Source organism: Pristiophorus japonicus, chromosome 11 (genome assembly GCF_044704955.1).
Source record: "Pristiophorus japonicus isolate sPriJap1 chromosome 11, sPriJap1.hap1, whole genome shotgun sequence".
Lineage (NCBI taxonomy): Eukaryota > Metazoa > Chordata > Chondrichthyes > Pristiophoridae > Pristiophorus > Pristiophorus japonicus.
In genome coordinates this window covers 112,790,237-112,808,317 of record NC_091987.1, presented here as the reverse complement: position 1 = coordinate 112,808,317, position 18,081 = coordinate 112,790,237, and the positions used below count along the sequence as shown (strand labels likewise).

Sequence of the window (18,081 nt, the reverse complement as noted above, 5' to 3'; positions counted from 1 at the left end):
CCAGTCAGTAAGGCCTATCTGCTCCATTACCGCCTTTTAGAGGTGGTAATGGAGCTTAAAGAGCTTAAGGAGCTTAATGGGCAATTTCGGCCCCGAATTAAAAAAAATAAAGTGTAAATTCTTCAGTTATATAAAAAGCACATTTTACATTCAGTTTTGTACAAACATTATCCTTTCAGCTCTGTGAGTGACATATCATGAATATTTGTGACCTTGAAAACCAGTCAACAAAAAATCTAAAGAGAGGCATGGATGGGGTTAGTAGGGAACATTAATAACTCTGTGTGGCAAAAAATCAATCACCCTACCTTAAAAAGATGGAAATCTGACAAGTGGTCAGATGGTAATAGTAGTCCACGTTAAAAACTGACGATGAATGATGTTGCAGGACACAAATGAAATATCATCGACCTGAAACGTTAACTGTTTCTCTCTTCAAAGGTGCTGGCTAACTTGCTGAGTGTTTTCAGCATTTTCCGTTTTTATTTCAGATTTCCAGCATCCACAGTATTTTGCCTTTGTTTTGACAAATAAAATATCTGTGCTTTCCTGACATTTTTCATGCAGCAATTAATAAGCATTGCAATTGTCTGCAAGTCCTGCTGTCTCAGGTTTTTGCAGTCATGGATAAACCTGACCTGTAATGGACTGACCTCAGTAAAGTTGGCTGATATTATTGACACGCATATGTGGATGGACTGTCATACTGCCAACCAAATGAAAAGCAATGGCTGAATAATATTGGAAAATATAAATAACTATTTATTGCTAAACTATGCTCTAGTGGTAGAATTTGAAAACCAGAAGTTTAATTTGCTTCCAAATAAAGACTTGCATTTATAAACTGCCCTTTCACTTCCTCAGCAAGCCCCAAAGCACTTCACAGCCAATTTATTACTTTTCAAGTGTGTTATTATTGTTTTATAGGCAAACACAGTGAACATTTTGTGCACAGCAAGGTCCCACAAACATCAATGGGGTGAACGACCAGTGATCTGTTTTTTGTGGTATAGGTTGAGAGATGAAGGTTGACCATGACATTAAGTGTCTTGGGATCTTTTACATACACTCAAATAGGCAAGATAGGCCTCAAGTTAATATCTCATCTGAAAAAAGAAAAAGAAGACTTTTATTTCTATAGTGCCTTTCATGACCACCGGACGTCCGAAAGTGCTTTACAACCAATGAAGTACTTTTGTTTAAAGTGTTGTCACTGTTGTAATGTAGCCAATTTGCACACAGCAAGCTCCCACATACAGCAATTTGATAATGACCAGATAATCTGTTTTACTAAACATAGAAACATAGAAAATAGGTGCAGGAGTAGGCCATTCGGCCCTTCGAGCCTGCACCGCCATTCAATCAGTTCATGGCTGAACATGCAACTTCAGTATCCCATTCCTGCTTTCTCGCCATACCCCTAGTAGTAAGGACTTCATCTAACTCCTTTTTGAATATATTTAGTGAATTGGCCTCAACAACTTTCTGTGGCAGAGAATTCCACAGGTTCACCACTCTCTGGGTGAAGAAGTTTCTCCTCATCTCGGTCCTAAATGGCTTACCCCTTATCCTTAGACTGTGACCCCTGGTTCTGGACTTCCCCAACATTGGGAGCATTCTTCCTGCATCTAACCTGTCTAAACCCATCAGAATTTTAAACGTTTCTATGAGGTCCCCTCTCATTCTTCTGAACTCCAGTGAATACAAGCCCAGTTGATCCAGTCTTTCTTGATATGTCAGTCCCGCCATCTCGGGAATCAGTCTGGTGAACCTTCGCTGCACTCCCTCAATAGCAAGAATGTCCTTCCTCAGGTTAGGAGACCAAAACTGTACACAATACTCCAGGTGTGGCCTCACCAAGGCCCTGTACAACTGTAGCAACGCCTCCCTGCCCCTGTACTCAAATCCCCTTGCTATGAAGGCCAACATGCCATTTGCTTTCTTAACCGCCTGCTGTACCTGCATGCCAACCTTCAATGACTGATGGACCATCACACCCAGGTCTCGTTGTACCTCCCCTTTTCCAAATCTGTCAACATTCAGATAATAGTCTGTCTCTCTGTTTTTACCACCAAAGTGGATAACCTCACATTTATGCACATTATACTTCATCTGCCATGCATTTTCCCACTCATCTAACCTATCCAAGTCGCTCTGCAGCCTCATAGCATCCTCCTCGCAGCTCACACTGCCACCCAACTTAGTGTCATCCACAAATTTGGAGATACATTTAATCCCCTCATCTAAATCATTAATGTACAATGTAAACAGCTGGGGCCCCAGCACAGAACCTTGCTGTACCCCACTAGTCACTGCCTGCCATTCTGAAAAGTCCCCATTTACTCCTACTCTTTGCTTCCTGTCTGACAACCAGTTCTCAATCCATGTCAGCACACTACCCCTGATCCCATGTGCTTTAAATTTGCACATTAATCTCTTGTGTGGGACCTTGTCGAAAGCCTTCTGAAAGTCCAAATATACCACATCAACTGGTTCTCCCTTGTCCACTCTACTGGAAACATCCTCAAAATATTCCAGAAGATTTGTCAAGCATGATTTCCCTTTCACACATCCATGCTGACTTGGACCTATCATGTCACTGCTATGACATCCTTAATAATTGATTCCATCATTTTACCCACTACCGATGTCAGGCTGACCGGTCTATAATTCCCTGTTTTCTCTCTCCCTCCTTTTTTAAAAAGTGGGGTTACATTGGCTACCCTCCACTCGATAGGAACTGATCCAGAGTCAATGGAATGTTGGAAAATGACTGTTAATGCATCCGCTATTTCCAAGGCCACCTCCTTAAGTACTCTGGAATGCAGTCCATCAGGCCCTGGGGATTTATCGGCCTTCAATCCCATCAATTTCCCCAACACAATTTCCCGACTAATAAGGATTTCCCTCAGTTCCTCCTCCTTACTAGACCCTCAGTTCCTCCTCCTTACTGATGATGATTGAAGGATAAATATTGACCAGGAAACGGGCAAGAACTCCCCTGATCTTCTTCAAAACAGTGCCATGGGATCATTTACATCCACCTGAGAGAGCAAACGGGGTCTCGGTTTAACAACTCATCTGAAACACAGCACTCCCTCAGGACTGCACTGGAGTGTCAAAATAGATTTTTGTGCTCAAATCTCTGGAGTCGGACTTGAACCCACAACCTTCTGACCCAGAGGCGAGGGTGCTACCAACTGAGTCACAGCAGAGACAAAAAGGGATGAGTTTGGGAGTTTTTGACATGTATATAATATCAAAGTATGTAATATAGTAATTACTGCACATTTTAAAGTGATGGGTATACATCTAAATTGTCACACAGCCTTAAATGCGATAAAAGGAGATATCTATACAAAGGGGTCAATGTTCCTGTTTTATTAATGTTAGTGAAAAAATTAGTAAAAAGTGATAGAATCTAGGTAGTGCATGTTTAGCACTGTCTTGCACTACCCCTCCCTCCAAAATAGATTAACAAACAGTGGCGAAAAGTGAATAAAAGTGTGTTTAGTGCGTGTTGGGGGCGTTAATGAATTGTGAAAGTTGCTATTTTTTTGTTGGTCACTATTGAAGTTGTATTGTTGGGAAGCAAACATGTGGAAAACCTTGAACTCCCACAATTTCATTAGTGGGTCATAAATTTCATTGAAAAATGGACCATGTATTTCCCCCATGTATGGACATGCAGCTTCTCATATAGCGGTGGGGTGGGGGGCGGGGGGGAAGCAAATGGTCTCTATCAAAGTGAGGTTACACCAGCATTTAAAATGATAGTGAGAGCCCGGTATACAGAACATGAAATGGACAGGTCAGCCCTGCACTTCAACTGTATGGTCTTAATGGAGAGTTTTCATACCACTGTGCATGCTGAGATAGCCTATGAATGGTAACGGAACATTCGATTGTTTTCTCGCACTGCAGTGAGGGAAAGCCAGAGAAAATACTTGCAAATCTTGCAGAAAGGTCAGCTGTGAGAGAAGGAAAATGCAGAAGGGAGAGACAGAGAAAAAGGTAAGTGGAGATCATGCATTAATCAGCAAGTAATTAGGAAGGCAAATGGAATGTTGGCCTTTATTGTAAGGGGGGTGGAGTATAAAAGTAGGGAAGTCCTGCTACAACTCTACAGGTGTTGGTGAGACCACACCTGGAGTACTGCATACAGTTTTGGTCTCCTTATTTAAGGGGGGATATACTTGCATTGGAGGCAGTTCAGAGAAGGTACACGAAGTTGATTCCTGAGATGAAGGGGTTGCCTTATGAAGAAAAGTTGAACAGGTTGGGCCTATACTCACTGGAGTTTAGAAGAATGAGAGGTGATCTTATTGACACGTATAAGATTCTGAGGGGGCTTTACAGGGTAGATGCAGAGAGGGTGTTTCCCATTGTGGGGGCACCTAGAACTAGGGGGCATAGTTTCAGAATAAGGGATCGCCCATGTAAAACAGAAATGAGGTGGAATTTCTTCTCTCAGAGGGTCCTGAATCTTTGGAATTCTCTGTCCCAGAGAGCTGTGGAGACTGGGTTATTGCATATATTTAAGGTGGAGATAGACAGATTTTTGAATGATGAGGGAGTCAAGGGTTATGGGGAGCAGGTAGGGAAGTGGAGTAGAGGGCAAGATCAGATCAACCATGATGCTCCTGAATGGTGGAGCAAGCTCGAGGGGCCAGATGGCCTACTCCTGCTCCTATTTCTTATGTTCTTGTGCATTAATGCTATTTGCCATGTGGTCTATGCAACTGATGTAGCTTGCTGTTTTGAGCCATCTTTATGGTTTGGTGCTCGTCAATGGTTTGAACACGTGGTTGATACCTGATAATCTCATGCCTAGGGCTTGTAAAATGTTGAGAGCTCTATAAGTAGCCCTTTCCAAGAAATAATTCTGTTTTGTATCAGAAGGTAATTTCAATGAGGGTTGAAAGGTGTCAACTGAATGGATGCCCTCTCCCTTCTGTCGAGATAATGATGTGGTTTTAGTGCTGCTCAGCTGGACTGAGCTTTTGCACCCAATTGGGAAGCTTTGAAGCAAAAAGTAGTTTGGAAAAGCTTTTAGTACAACTTTGCTCATACCTACAGCAGCAGATGATCAGACATCCTGTGGTTGTGGGAAAGATTAACCTCCAATGGCTGGTACAGATGAATAGCAGTAACAAAGCTGCACTCTCTATACAGAGGGGATAGAGGACACTTCAAATGGGATGAGCCTGTTTAATTGCCATTCCTAATTCCACTGTCTGTTCCATTTGTGTTTGTACCGTTGTTTATAATGGCGACAGGATTCCAGCTTGTGCCTCCAAACACCTCAGCTAGATCTCTGAGAAATCATAGGCAACAGACATCAACTTGTTTATACCTGTATTACATATTCGCTGCTTGCATCAGCTGTTGCACCAATGACAAATTTTTAATATAAAGGCTCGCTTTCTTTGTCTGTTTTATACTTTAACACGTGTTTTTAATGCATGAATGTTTGTCTGATTATGCCTCTGTGAAGCACCTTGGGAGGTTTTTCTGCTTTAAAGGTGCTATACAAATGCAAGTTGCTCCTGTTGTTTTGAGGCTGCTTGGTAGTGGACATTTTAAACACCACCTTCACTTCAGTAACATTATGAACTGTTTCCCCACTCATTGCAGTAGAACTTTACAATGTCACTGACAAGGAATTCTATACAAACTACAGGTTGCCTTCAACCAGCACAAGCCAGTGACGTACACAGGTATCTCCCATCACAATTATGGGGCAATTCAGATGAATACAATTACAATTTTTTTCTCATCTCCTTTTCCTCAGTTGGGTCTCTCTGCGCCACACACCATCTTTGGCCAAGAGGTAGGGCAGGCAACCTACTCTTAGGCCTCTAACAAATCTAAAATCAGTCACTCAACTGGAAGAGCAACCTGGTATGACCTTCCATCTCCATGGAAAAGTATCCACATTGCACCCTGCACCTTTCCATGAAGTTACAGCCGAGATTAGGAACTCACTGTGTGGGGGTTTTGGCGATACAAGCCCATGCTCACAGCACAGTCTTCAGATCAATCTCTAAAAGCAAGTTATTGGGTCGTCTTAGCATTTTCCGAAATGTTTACTTTTATACTGCCCCACCAAAACATATCAGATATATGTGTATTAAAAATGTTAAGTGAAATAATCATAGTGAAGTTGGGCACTGAAGCACAGGTATGTCAGTGCCATATATATTATTGAAAAGTTCATTTATCATCCAACTAAATGTAATTGTATAATTGATGCAACCAAAGATCATTAGAAGGGACTATGCACTAAACAACACTTACTATTCACAATACACCCATGTATCCAGAAATGTTATACACGATGACATAAATACATAAATAATGCAGCATTACTGAACAAATGCACTTGTATTTATAAATATTCAGTGTTTCCAGTCATATTCAGCTGTTTCTTGCAGACTACATGTTTCTTTTATTTTCTCTCTATTTATTTGATTGTTGCTCTGGGCTTGATTTTCACTTGTATCGTCTGGTATTAACGGGAGAATTACGGCCTCCAAACGAGGTCAGTAGCGTTGCCACCCTGTTAACCCTGACAATGCGGCTGGTGCCGTTTTGAAAGAGGCCTGTTGCTGGGTGCCCAAAGTGCCTGCCTGCTTCAGGCAGTAGCCCCATTTCAATATGCAAATAGGGCTCCTAGGTTCCTGATTGCCATTTTAGGTTGGGAATAGTCAGTGGGTGTGCTGTGCACACTCCGATCATTTCCATCGGCGATAGTGCTGAAGAGGCCCAACCTTTTAAAAATAAATCTGAGACATTGCCGTCAGGGCCCCAGTCCTCCTTGATCGCAACAACCCCATTTCCCCCTCATCCCCCCTGAGCCCCACCTATCTTTCTGCTGGCTGGGGTGGCCCGATAGTCATAGGCTTCAATCCTGCACTTTGCATTGGAACGCACATTTTGTGCCCCGATGTTAATGAGGCCGTGGCTTCAAATCACTGCTGCTATTTTGGTTTGAGTACGGGCAACCAGCTAGCTTGCTCTGTCGGTCAGTCACCCAAAACTCCAAATCTACCCCACTGTATGTTACTGAGTGAAAATGCACTCAAGTATCGAAACGATGAATAAAGTAAAAGGCATCCCTAATTGAAAGCAGAGCACCACATAAACATGTAAGTGGCACTGCTGTAATAGGCTAGTGCAGTGAAGGTTGGTAATTCGATGATACCACTTTCCCGAGGAGAAGCCTCATATTCTCCCTGTTCTGTTCCTGCACCTGGTCATAAATGTGATAAAATCAAAGGCTGTTAATATAATCATAGTAGTGGATTATTAATGGATACTGGGACATTCTCTCCTCTCCCTCTACAGATTCCCAGCCTTCCTTATTTTCTTAGAACACCTATTTACAGATACTCTCCTATGAAGTACCAGAATTCCTGTAGATGGGGAAGTACTGAACTGTCCAGTATGAAATGACATACAAAAGCTCTGCTGTTTAAAAAACATTATTTTATGTTTAGGTACTCGTTGTAAGGCAGCTGACTTGAAAGGGCTTTGTAGGACTTCAATAAAAATAGATATTTTGGCCCGGGATTTGCAGTGGGTAATAATAGCGGATGAACAGCATTCGTCGTTATCACTCCTTTGAAACTGAACCGCAACTTCAGGATTTAGCGCATGCGCATCCTACCAAGGAAATGCTGAAATTGCAGACAGCCATTCACCGCTTCGACACTGACCACCCCCATAGCCGGCAATCAGTGTAATCAGTGTAATCAGGGCAATCAGTGGAACTGATGAAAATTTAGGCTTTTTCATTGTGATATCGCTGCTAGATACCCCATTAAAAGTCAGACTTTGTTGGATTAGGTGTATTTGGGGTTTTAACAGTATTGACTGCTAAACAAATGTTATTGTCCTGAAAAAATATTTTAATTTTGTGGGGTGTCAAATTCTCTATTTTAATAACAATTACGATTTATAAGAAACTTAAAAAAAATTTAAGTTTGTTCATATTTATTTCAGGTTTTCCTTTTCCCCACTTGCGAGCCCCCACTCTTTGTTTTGCTCTCTATAACGTTTTTAAAAGTCAGAATAAAAGGAGCTTCTTCACTTCCTGGTTTCCGGTTTGTGAGAATTTTGCATTGTGATTGGCTGCTTAGACAGCTTGTGATGTCACAACATGTTGGCGCTATGGAATTACCATTAAACCACACTGATCTCAACTGAACGTCGAAAAAGCCAAACTTCTCGCCTCAGAGATCATGAGATCTTTGTGGGGAGCTTTCTTTGGGGCCATCAGCGAACACCTTTGCTTCATCGCGGCCCGCAAATACCGGACCGATATGAGTATGCACTTAATGAACTCACATACTCTACAAATATTTCCCTTGATTGTATAATTTCCACCTTCCTATCAAATTAGAATATCTCCCAATAGTGCTTTAGTGCTGAACAATTCTTATTGTAAAAACAAATCAAAGCAAAAGGAAAGAAGTGCAAATCTTTAATTTTTTTATGAGTTATTGCCCCCAATAATAAGACATAACAGATTGATTTGATTGTTTATTGTTTATATTGTTTGCATTGGTTAAAAAGCATACTTTAAAATTTTAGATAATACTTTATTATTTACAGAGTGATGCAGTATCACATGTGTGATCAGTATAGTTCCCCCCGCCCCCCCCCCCCCCACCACCCATGGCAGTTATAATACTAGAGGATCTTGATACTCTCGGTTAGGGCACTAAACCATTCTGGAGCACGGGTACCATATGAAAAATAACTAATTTTTATACCATTGCTTTCTATACTTCCTTGTCATCAGAAAGGGAGTTTCAATTACATTTTAGTTCTAGCAGATTGAGCTGTATAACATATTAATATCCCACAGCCTCATCATATAAAACATAATGTACACAAAACCAAGTTTCTTATATAGCAGTCCGTGTGGTGGTCCCACACTTACAGTAAACTCAATGTATGGCTTTACAAGGGTACATTTTAAAGTACGATTTGCATTTTATTTGTTTAAAAGCGTTTTAAGTGAACGGGTTAGTGTGCTTACGATAGCCATCATGGTAACTGAATGTCGCGCTAAAACCTTAACATTAGGGTCGATGGGGGCTGCTCCAGATACTGCTTCAGCAGCTCTCAGTAGACAAATATAGTTCATTACAACCTCGTCTACCTTAGCAACGATTTCTTGTTGCTGTGTTTCAGAATTCATTACTTTAACTAATCGCATGCAGACTTCTGTTAAGCAACACAGTACTTGGAAGCTGGAAGTCATAGCTAAGAGCATTTCCTCGGGGCTTTTTCCTGCGGCAGCCATTTTTCTGCAAGCACTTCCCAACTCTCTCGATTCGACTGACAAGAGTTGTTTGTGTTGGCTAAATCGGAGTTGATAAAGATCTGGCTTTATGTGTTCTTTTTTTCCAACGCTTGCCTGCAATAGAGACAGCAGTTCACTGGCATCTTTCTGTGCTGCAAGAAATCCACCTGGCAATGCATACACCTTGTCCTTCAGAGCATTGATTCTGGCAATCCTGCTGTCAAATGCCATGTCATTAAGGATAACGCCTGTGTGCTCCTGCTCTTTGCCGCTGTTGCTGCCAGTCTCCCTGCGAGGCGCCACAGTAGGCCCCACAGCTTTCCCGGCATTTGCAGTGCTGGAGGATGTACCGAATGCTTGAGATGAACTGGAGAATGGACGATTTTGGTCCAAGTAAGCCAACTGGCCCTTACTGCCATAACCATCATCATCGTCATCAGCATCATTGTCTTTATTGAGGAAACAATAGGTAAAAGGACCATGACACTTCCAGTTGCTCGTCTCCACCTTTGGGAAAGGCATCGGCCTAAGGTGTCGAAAATCCTTGTGTACTGAAAATATCTGGGATGATCTCCGACTCTCCTTTCCGTCTGCAGTAGTGGAGCAGCACGATGAATTTGTCGTCACTGATTCTTGAGAGTGGCTCTTGGATAATCTCTCGCCCAGAGGAAGTTCAATTCTTTTCTGTACAGGTTGAGGATTGGGTATTTCGGGCAGATCGGAATATTGGAATCCTATGGAACTCTTTGATTTTTCTAATCGGGTTTCTACGCTTCCCATTCCTGATGTAACACTGCTGCTGCAACGCCTCAGCACCTTCCTTCTGGGAGGAATTTTAAGGCTTCCTCCACCAACATCACAGGCCTTTCTATTAAGTGCTGTTGCATGCGCTTGTTCTACTTTGGGAAGATCAGGTGACTCTTGGCAGGTACTTGGCGCCTCTGTATCATTGCAAATGTTTGATGGCAGAGTAATGTTGTCGGCTTTGAATTGATTAGTGAAAGCTGAAGTTGCATCTCCTCTTCCTCCTTGCTCAGGCTCTGTGCAAGCTACACTAGGGGTGGCAGAAAAACACAGAGAATCATTAAGCATCTCCTTGACAACATGCTGCAATTTACAATCTGGGTTGCACTGCTTGTCCTCAGCAGAGAGCTGCTTCTCATGAAAACCTCCAGGCAGAGCTTTATCATTCTCACTGGCAGCTCCTTTACTCAGACTGAGACATTGCTCAGAATGCAGATCTTGTCCTACATGTCTGTCAAAACAGGCAACTTGTCTCCTTTCCTTATTAATTGTTTCCTCAAGCTGCCTAGGTCTTTGAGTCCTCTGTTTAGCTAAGTCATTTTCCCTCCTCAGCTTGGATGGTAAAGATGCAAAAAAAATATTTCTAAAATTACATCGTGAATTCTTAGGTAACTTACTTTTACTTGAAGCAAATAAATCCTGGTGTCTAACACGGCCTGTGTCATTTGATGTTGAAACTAATGAAGGGAATGTTAATGTGTTAGACCTATGACATTTAGAACATTCCCGATGATCTTTAACACAGTCATTTTCATTTGGGAAAGTAATTGACGTGCTTTTAAGATTAGGAAATGTGCTGAGTTTAATTTCTTGAGATGAACTACTACTGTCATCAGCTTTGGACTTACTTGTTCTTTCCACCATATCTGTATTACAATTTTGAGAGCTAACTTCATGAGATGAACCTGACAAAACAGGACTAGTTTCTTGATCTCGAAAATAATCATTCCCTTCACTTTCTATCTTACTTTCAAATCTTAAATGTTGTAGCTCAACATCTGCGTAAATATTATCTCTGTTTACTGAGGTACCTGTGGTTTCTTTAATCTTGGGTACCCGGTGGCACCCATCACGTATGGTACCAAATATTGGTTCAGCATTTGAAGGCGCATGCGTATTATGGGCTGTTCTTCTATGACACATGGCTTCAGCTTGGGGATGCAGATCTTTATATGATGTTCCATGGCTTTGAAGCAAGAGTGTTCGCTGATCCTCCGAAATGTAGCCAAGACCTTTCAAAGAAGATTCCGATAATATGTGCTTAATATCAGATGTACAGAGGGGGGAATCCACGGGGGTGGCACATGTACTACTGCCTGTACTGCAGGCTGCATCTATCGAAGAACACTGGGAGCTCTGCAAAGAGTAATGACCCTCACTTTGTAAAGAGGACATTCTTTTTGTCATATGGTATTCACAAAGTCTAGTCACACTCTGTTCAGCCTCTGGAAGCTCTGAAGAGTGATCATCAGGGAAAAGCTCAGTATCTTCTGAATCAGTCAGGTGTTTGGCTGAAGACGTGTAAGTGGTATCAGAAAGAAAGCTTTCATCACATCCAAGCCCTGAAGTGCTGGCCAAGGAACAATGGTCATCCATTTCAGTATCAGCTTCTTTCCCTTCAACTTCAGTTCTCGAAACCACGCAGGCTTTGTGAAAACTTTTACCATTAATTAATCCCGGGAAATGCTTATCAGCCATCTTTTCTCCTGAAACTTGAAACCACCTTTGTGTCTCTCTACGGAAAGTAGTGCTCTCTAAGTCAAAAGAGGTTGTGCGATGACAGTTCTTTGCAATCAGTGTGTTGTATTTGCTGTTGGATGACAAATCATCACCTAATTCTGTCTTTTTGTTTGCATGTTGCCTTTTCATTGATACATTACCATCAAATGCTATCTTGATATTAGTATCACCTGTCTTGCTTTTTTGCTTACTTGGGCATGAATACATCAGAGATCCCATCTGCAGTTTGCTGAAGTAGTCTGTAACAGATTTTGTCTCCATTGTCTCTGGCTCCATTTCAATTTCCTCAGAAGGAAGGATTTGTTTTGAAGGCACAACTTTGGACTTTGCGTTGCTTCCTCGTTGAGCGGTCAAGGAATGTGTGGCTTTTGGAATCATTTTGGAAGTGGGCCCTACATTCTCGTTCTGAGAGATTGGGAATTCAGTTTGCTCTTCTTGAAGTTGCTGATAGCCTTCACTGGTGGCCACAAGCATATGCATGGAACCCTCAGAATGCTTCTGTGCTGAGGCTACCTCAGAGCTTTCAGTCATTTCAGAGGAGTTTGTTTCATTGCCAGAATCCGATGACGACTCAGGACTATAAGCTCTTAATATCACTACACCTGTATGCCATAAGAGAATAAACAGCCAATTAATTACTTCATCATAGGCACTTTTGTAATCTTAATAAAATAGGTTTATTAAACAGTGTTTAGCATTCTTAAATTTCAGTGCATAATAAGCATCCAGTGCATGAAATATCAATTAAGATTGTTCCATTAGCATGCCAGATCAGAAAATGGGATGACACAACTGATGGTAAAATTTGTCCTGGAATGTTTCCAAGTTGTTAACAAGTTTACAGATGGAACATTATGACAGTCAATGAATAAATGTTACTATGGTGAAAGAACCTGAACTGTCATCTGTTTGTTGAATGGACTGCTCCTCAGAAGCTGCCAGCGCCTCCAGTGCTTGCAAAGTGGAAACCACTGCATCATCCAATGCCCGCTCACCACTTTGGTCTTCAGCCTGTGTTGGAATGGCATCTATGAGTGACACAGGGATGTCATCACCTGGAGAACATTTGGTTTGGCCGGTCTCTCCCGAACATTGTGCCGGCTGATGCTGACCATCTTCTTCATCTGAGCTGTTGTCTCTGAAGCCAGGTGGAGGGGCAGCTATTGCTATATTCAGTGTGTGAAGAAGAAAATCATCTTCATCATCATCATCACCTCCAGGTGGAGGAAGTGACGTTAAGTCAATTATGTCATCACTCGATCCAGAAATATTCAGTATGTCAGTTTTGTCTGCCTCCCCAAGTGGTATATCTTCCTCACAGCTGGCTTCATCTTCATCCTCAGCATCATCTGTGGTTTCTGAGTAACAAATGTCATGCAGCAACGGTTCTTCGATGCTTTCTGCATTTGCAAACATTCTGCTATCGTTGATGTTTGCGTAAACAGCATTTGTATCAATGTTGTCTACATCGATTCCTGGGAACGAGAACTCTGAGCATTTAATGTCACTTGCATTGGCCAAGTACATAGATGTCTGTTGGCCTAAATTGCTTGCACTATCATCCAGCAATCTTTCATATCCAAGGTTTCTTGGGTTGAAGGCAGCTACATTGTGATCCTCAAAGACAAAGGATACTTTTGCTCCTCTTGGAGATTCCTGCACTGTTTTGGCCGGCTCTTTCCCAGAGGAGGACAGCCTGTTAAAAGCTTTGTTTTCAGCTTCCATTGCATCTATATACTCAGCGCCTAGATGACTATGCTCATTAACATCTGTAATCTCAGTTATTAAAATCCCCCTGGAATCTTCATGGTAAATTGGATCATCTGAGAAATCTACATTTCTCTGCTTTGTTTCTCTAATAGACAACGACTGAGCATCTTCCTTTTTAGCCCTGACATGGCATGAGCTCTTCGATAAATAGTTCCAATCTAAGCTGTGCGTATTATGTTTAGTCTTGTAATCTGGGCCTACGTTTAAAAAAAAAGGGAGAATTATTCGCAAATATTCGCCATCGCTGTTTAACACATAAAATACAGAATGCTTTAACATTGACAATTATACAAACAAACTAGCTGCTCTCCTATAGTGTTGCGCAGGAGAGTGAAAACCAAGTGTATGCTTCTGTGTGGAGTGTGAGTACGCAGGATCATTTCACCAGAGCACGCGGACATAATTCAGTCCCTGTTTTAAAGTCATGCATTCTGTTCTTGTTTTAATACCTCCATTATAAATTCCCAAGTCCACATTTATTATGAAGCTGTCTATGTAAAGGTGTTGTGCTGTAATTACACCTGCCTGCCAACGGTGGGCATGCTGCGCCTCCATAGAGGGAGTAATTTCCAGACCTTGAACTTGAAATTATTTCTGTCTATAGTAACCTATGCTATATTTTCCTCGTTCTTTTTCCCTTAAAGGAAGCTGTAAAACTCTATTCTTGTTTCTTCTTCCTCCAGGCTCCCACTGATGACGATGAAGTTGACAGTAATTTACAGAATTGGTGTTTCAATGGTTAAAATCTAGGCACAAAGATGTTTTTTTCAGTCAGTCAAAAGCCCAGGCACTGAATGCATAGAATTTGCAACATGGACACAGGCCTTATGGCCCAACCAACCTGTGTCAGTATTTACCCTCCTCATGAGTTCTTACCACATTTACCCAACCTGTTTCCATATCCCTTTAACTCTGTTTCCATCATCGACCTATCCAATTGAATCTCAAATGTTGACATTGTTTCTGCCTCAATCATTATCCCTGGAAGTAAACTCCGCAGCTCCACAACTCTCTGCAAAGGAGTTTCTCCCGCGCTCTGTTTTAAATCTCTTGCATTTAAGGGTCTTTATGGCTCCTTGTTCTTAACCTCTCAACTACTGGAAAAAGTTTTTTTTAATCTACCCTGTCCCATCCTTTCATAGTTCTAAACGCTTCTATACTATCGTCCCATAACCTGCGTTGTTCTAACGGAAAGAAAAACAATTTTCCAAGACATTATTTGCATTTATATTTCCTCATGCCAGGCAACATTTCAGTGAATCTGTGTTGTAGCCTCCATGATATGGTTATGTCATGAACTTAACAAGATCAACTTTTGATGCATAATAATGCATGAAAATAGGAAGGGGTGTCAACAAATGAACAGATAATTGGGCTGCCCAAAGAAGCTGCAACTGTATAGGGTATTGGTGAGGCCGCACCTGGAGTACTGCATGCAGTTTTGGTCACCTTACTTAAGGAAGGATATACTGGCTTTGGAGGGGGTACAGAGACGATTCACTAGGCTGATTCCGGAGATGAGGGGGTTGCCTTATGATGATAGATTGAGTAGACTGGGTCTTTACTCGTTGGAGTTCAGAAGGATGAGGGGTGATCTTATAGAAACATTTAAAATAATGAAAGGGATAGACAAGATAGAGGCAGAGAGGTTGTTTCCACTGGTCGGGGAGACTAGAACTAGGGGGCACAGCCTCAAAATACGGGGAGCCAATTTAAAACCGAGTTGAGAAGGAATTTCTTCTCCCAGAGGGTTGTGAATCTGTGGAATTTTCTGCCCAAGGAAGCAGTTGAGGCTAGCTCATTGAATGTATTCAAGTCACAGATAGATCGATTTTTAACCAATAAGGGAATTAAGGGTTACGGGGAGCGGGCGGGTAAGTAGAGCTGAGTCCACGGCCAGATCAGCCATGATCTTGTTGAATGGCGGAGCAGGCTCAAGGGGCTAGATGGCCTACTCCTGTTCCTAATTCTTATGTTCTTATGTTCTTATAAGACGAGCAGACCCAGAGGAAGAAACTTTCCATTGAACGCTAAGGAAAATTCCGCACTGCATTAATTTGCCTGGTGCGCTCAGTTGTTTCATTGCAGAGAACTGAAAATCCATTGCATTGTTACAGCCATACATTCTCAACCATTGTCAAATTATGACCAATATCCAGATAAATGAATTCAAGGTCATGATGATATTCAACAGTACATTCCAATAATGCTTGGGTTACTTTTGGCCAATTTAAATTAACACAAATCATTGAGTGTTGCTTTTTTTTCACAATTGTGAGTGGAAACTGTAGCAGACACAATGGGACCTTCAAGCAATCACTTAGTCACAGGTGTCTGGGAATTCTATTTATTGACCGTGCACTGTCTATGTCCGATTGTAGATTTTGTCCATTGACCTCTCTTTCTGAAAGCCAACACAAACATCAATAAATCTGAATGTATTAGCCCTAAATATAGATCATTTAGCGATTCTGTTGGGAGGAACCAAAGTAAGATAACAAGCAGCTATAATCCAGTAATTTTAGATGCTAATCCTACTTCAGCAGTTTGCTAAGGGGATGCATTTGTCATGTAATGATTTTGCTGCAGAAGAGGCTTGGTATGATTTACATTAAAATGTTACTTATAAGTTACATTTTGCTTTCAAGGGGGTTTAATTCTCTGGATAATGTGTATTCAAGCCAGAAATATGAGCTTGTGGAATGGGGCTTCACACATACCACTTAGGTTCTAGACAATGGAGGGTGTTCAGAACGTTCAGAGCCATCCAGACTCATTGAAATAAATGGAAATGAAAATCGGAAGGTTTCTATAATGCACAGGAAAATAAAAGAGAGGCATGTGCTCCACCATACACGTTCCAGCAGGCCCTTTCCTTACAATTCAGAGCAAGGGCTGACCAGGATTATTTAGCCTGCTCACAGGCACATCGTGGAGATCTTTGCTGTATCATATGTTACGTGAAGCATTACAGAATAAGTTAAATTTTACTACTCTGTTCAGTAACATATAATCTGTAAAACAAAACCAGCTGCTTGATTTTGCATTGGTCTTGCCTCACACTAATCAGTCCACCTTTCAGAGGACAGGAAAAGTCCATGCAGTGATATGTGCGAGATTACATTTGACACCGGGCTTTACTATTATGGTTCTGGTTCACACTATCGCATGACCAGATACTGGGCAGTAAGGTAAATTCCTGATCATATGGGATACACGCTTTGCTTGCGGGGGAGGCCGATGACCCTGGACCTCAGAGAACATCTATAGCAGATGTGAAATTTGTAACATCGTTAATGTTTCACTCAGTGAAGCGAGTGATATGGCTGGCGAAATAGCCAGGTGAAATCACATGAATACAGCATTATGATATGTTCCATTATGAAGCACGTGTAACTGTTTCTTTAGAACCATCTCCAAAGTGAATCTGACTGAATGTTTGTAAGGTGTGTCCTTTATATATGAAGTTGTAAGTTTAACTGAAAGACAGCTCAGCCGAAGAAGCGATTAGCATGGAAACAACTCATTGAAGAAGTTCAGTTGTCTTTGCTAATATTTTTCTATGATACTTAAAAAAAAATTACATATTGGCTTATTAGCCATTGGACCTGAAATGACACTGCTGGTCAGTCAGGGAACTATAGCAGAAGGGATATGTTGAGAAATCTGTGCTGCTCAAGATCTCTGCATGTACAGCAGACATTGATTTGAGATGTTGTAATAAACCCCCAAAAATACCAGAAATTGAGAGGTTATTTGACTGCAGGGGCATCACATTGGAACAGATGAGAAGCATGGGGTAAGGGAATAAAGAAAATCAACAAGGAAAATACAAATTTAAAAATAATTTAAATAATACTAAGGTAAATTGAAGAGGGAATTATGGTGACAGCAATGAAGGGAGGTGCTCTGAACTTCATTTAAATCCATCATGGCTTTAAAGTATTTAGGTGTTAATTAAGTACAGAATGCACATGTGTCCAAAAGCATTATGTTAGGAAGCAACATTCCTGATTCCTATCCAATAACCCTGCTGACAGGACTGAGCTTGACTGTAATGCCTCACAACGTTCACTGTCTAGGATCACAAATGGCCGCTTGTACCATATAGCTACCTGTGGACCATACCCCAACAATACTCAGGACCTTCTGGAGGATAGGGAGGAAGATCAGAGAAAATAGGTGGATAAAGAAAGGGGAAAGGAAATTGAGCCTTTTCATGATGAGACAGACCTAGGTGAGCTCAATCCTAATATGTCACAATTGTCATTTCCTCACAAAGAAGATCACCACAGGGAAAGATTTCCTATGTGTGCTAGGTGTAATAACACCATAAACATTCATATTTCTTTAAATATGGTGCATAGAGGAAATCTCCCCTCACCCAATGTAGGAAATCATGGGCTTAAATCCTAGCTGTATCAACTCCCACATCTTAGTCTATTGCTCGT

The 18,081-nt window shown here is 41.4% G+C and overlaps 1 protein-coding gene across 4 annotated transcripts in view; it reads right to left on the bottom strand.

Annotated features, from left to right (window-relative positions):
* Positions 1 to 8,719: 8,719 nt before the first annotated feature.
* The window catches only part of LOC139275829 (FERM and PDZ domain-containing protein 4-like), a 658,647-nt gene continuing 649,285 nt past the window's right edge, over positions 8,720 to 18,081 (bottom strand). For all 4 annotated transcript variants that reach the window (XM_070893037.1, XM_070893039.1, XM_070893040.1 and 1 more), the window contains 2 exons: positions 12,754 to 13,827; positions 8,720 to 12,462 (listed from right to left, as the gene is read on the bottom strand). In XM_070893037.1, coding sequence (XP_070749138.1) covers positions 9,005 to 12,462; positions 12,754 to 13,827 — 4,532 coding nt within the window. In that variant the 3' untranslated portion in view covers positions 8,720 to 9,004. The remainder of the gene's footprint in view (positions 12,463 to 12,753; positions 13,828 to 18,081) is intronic.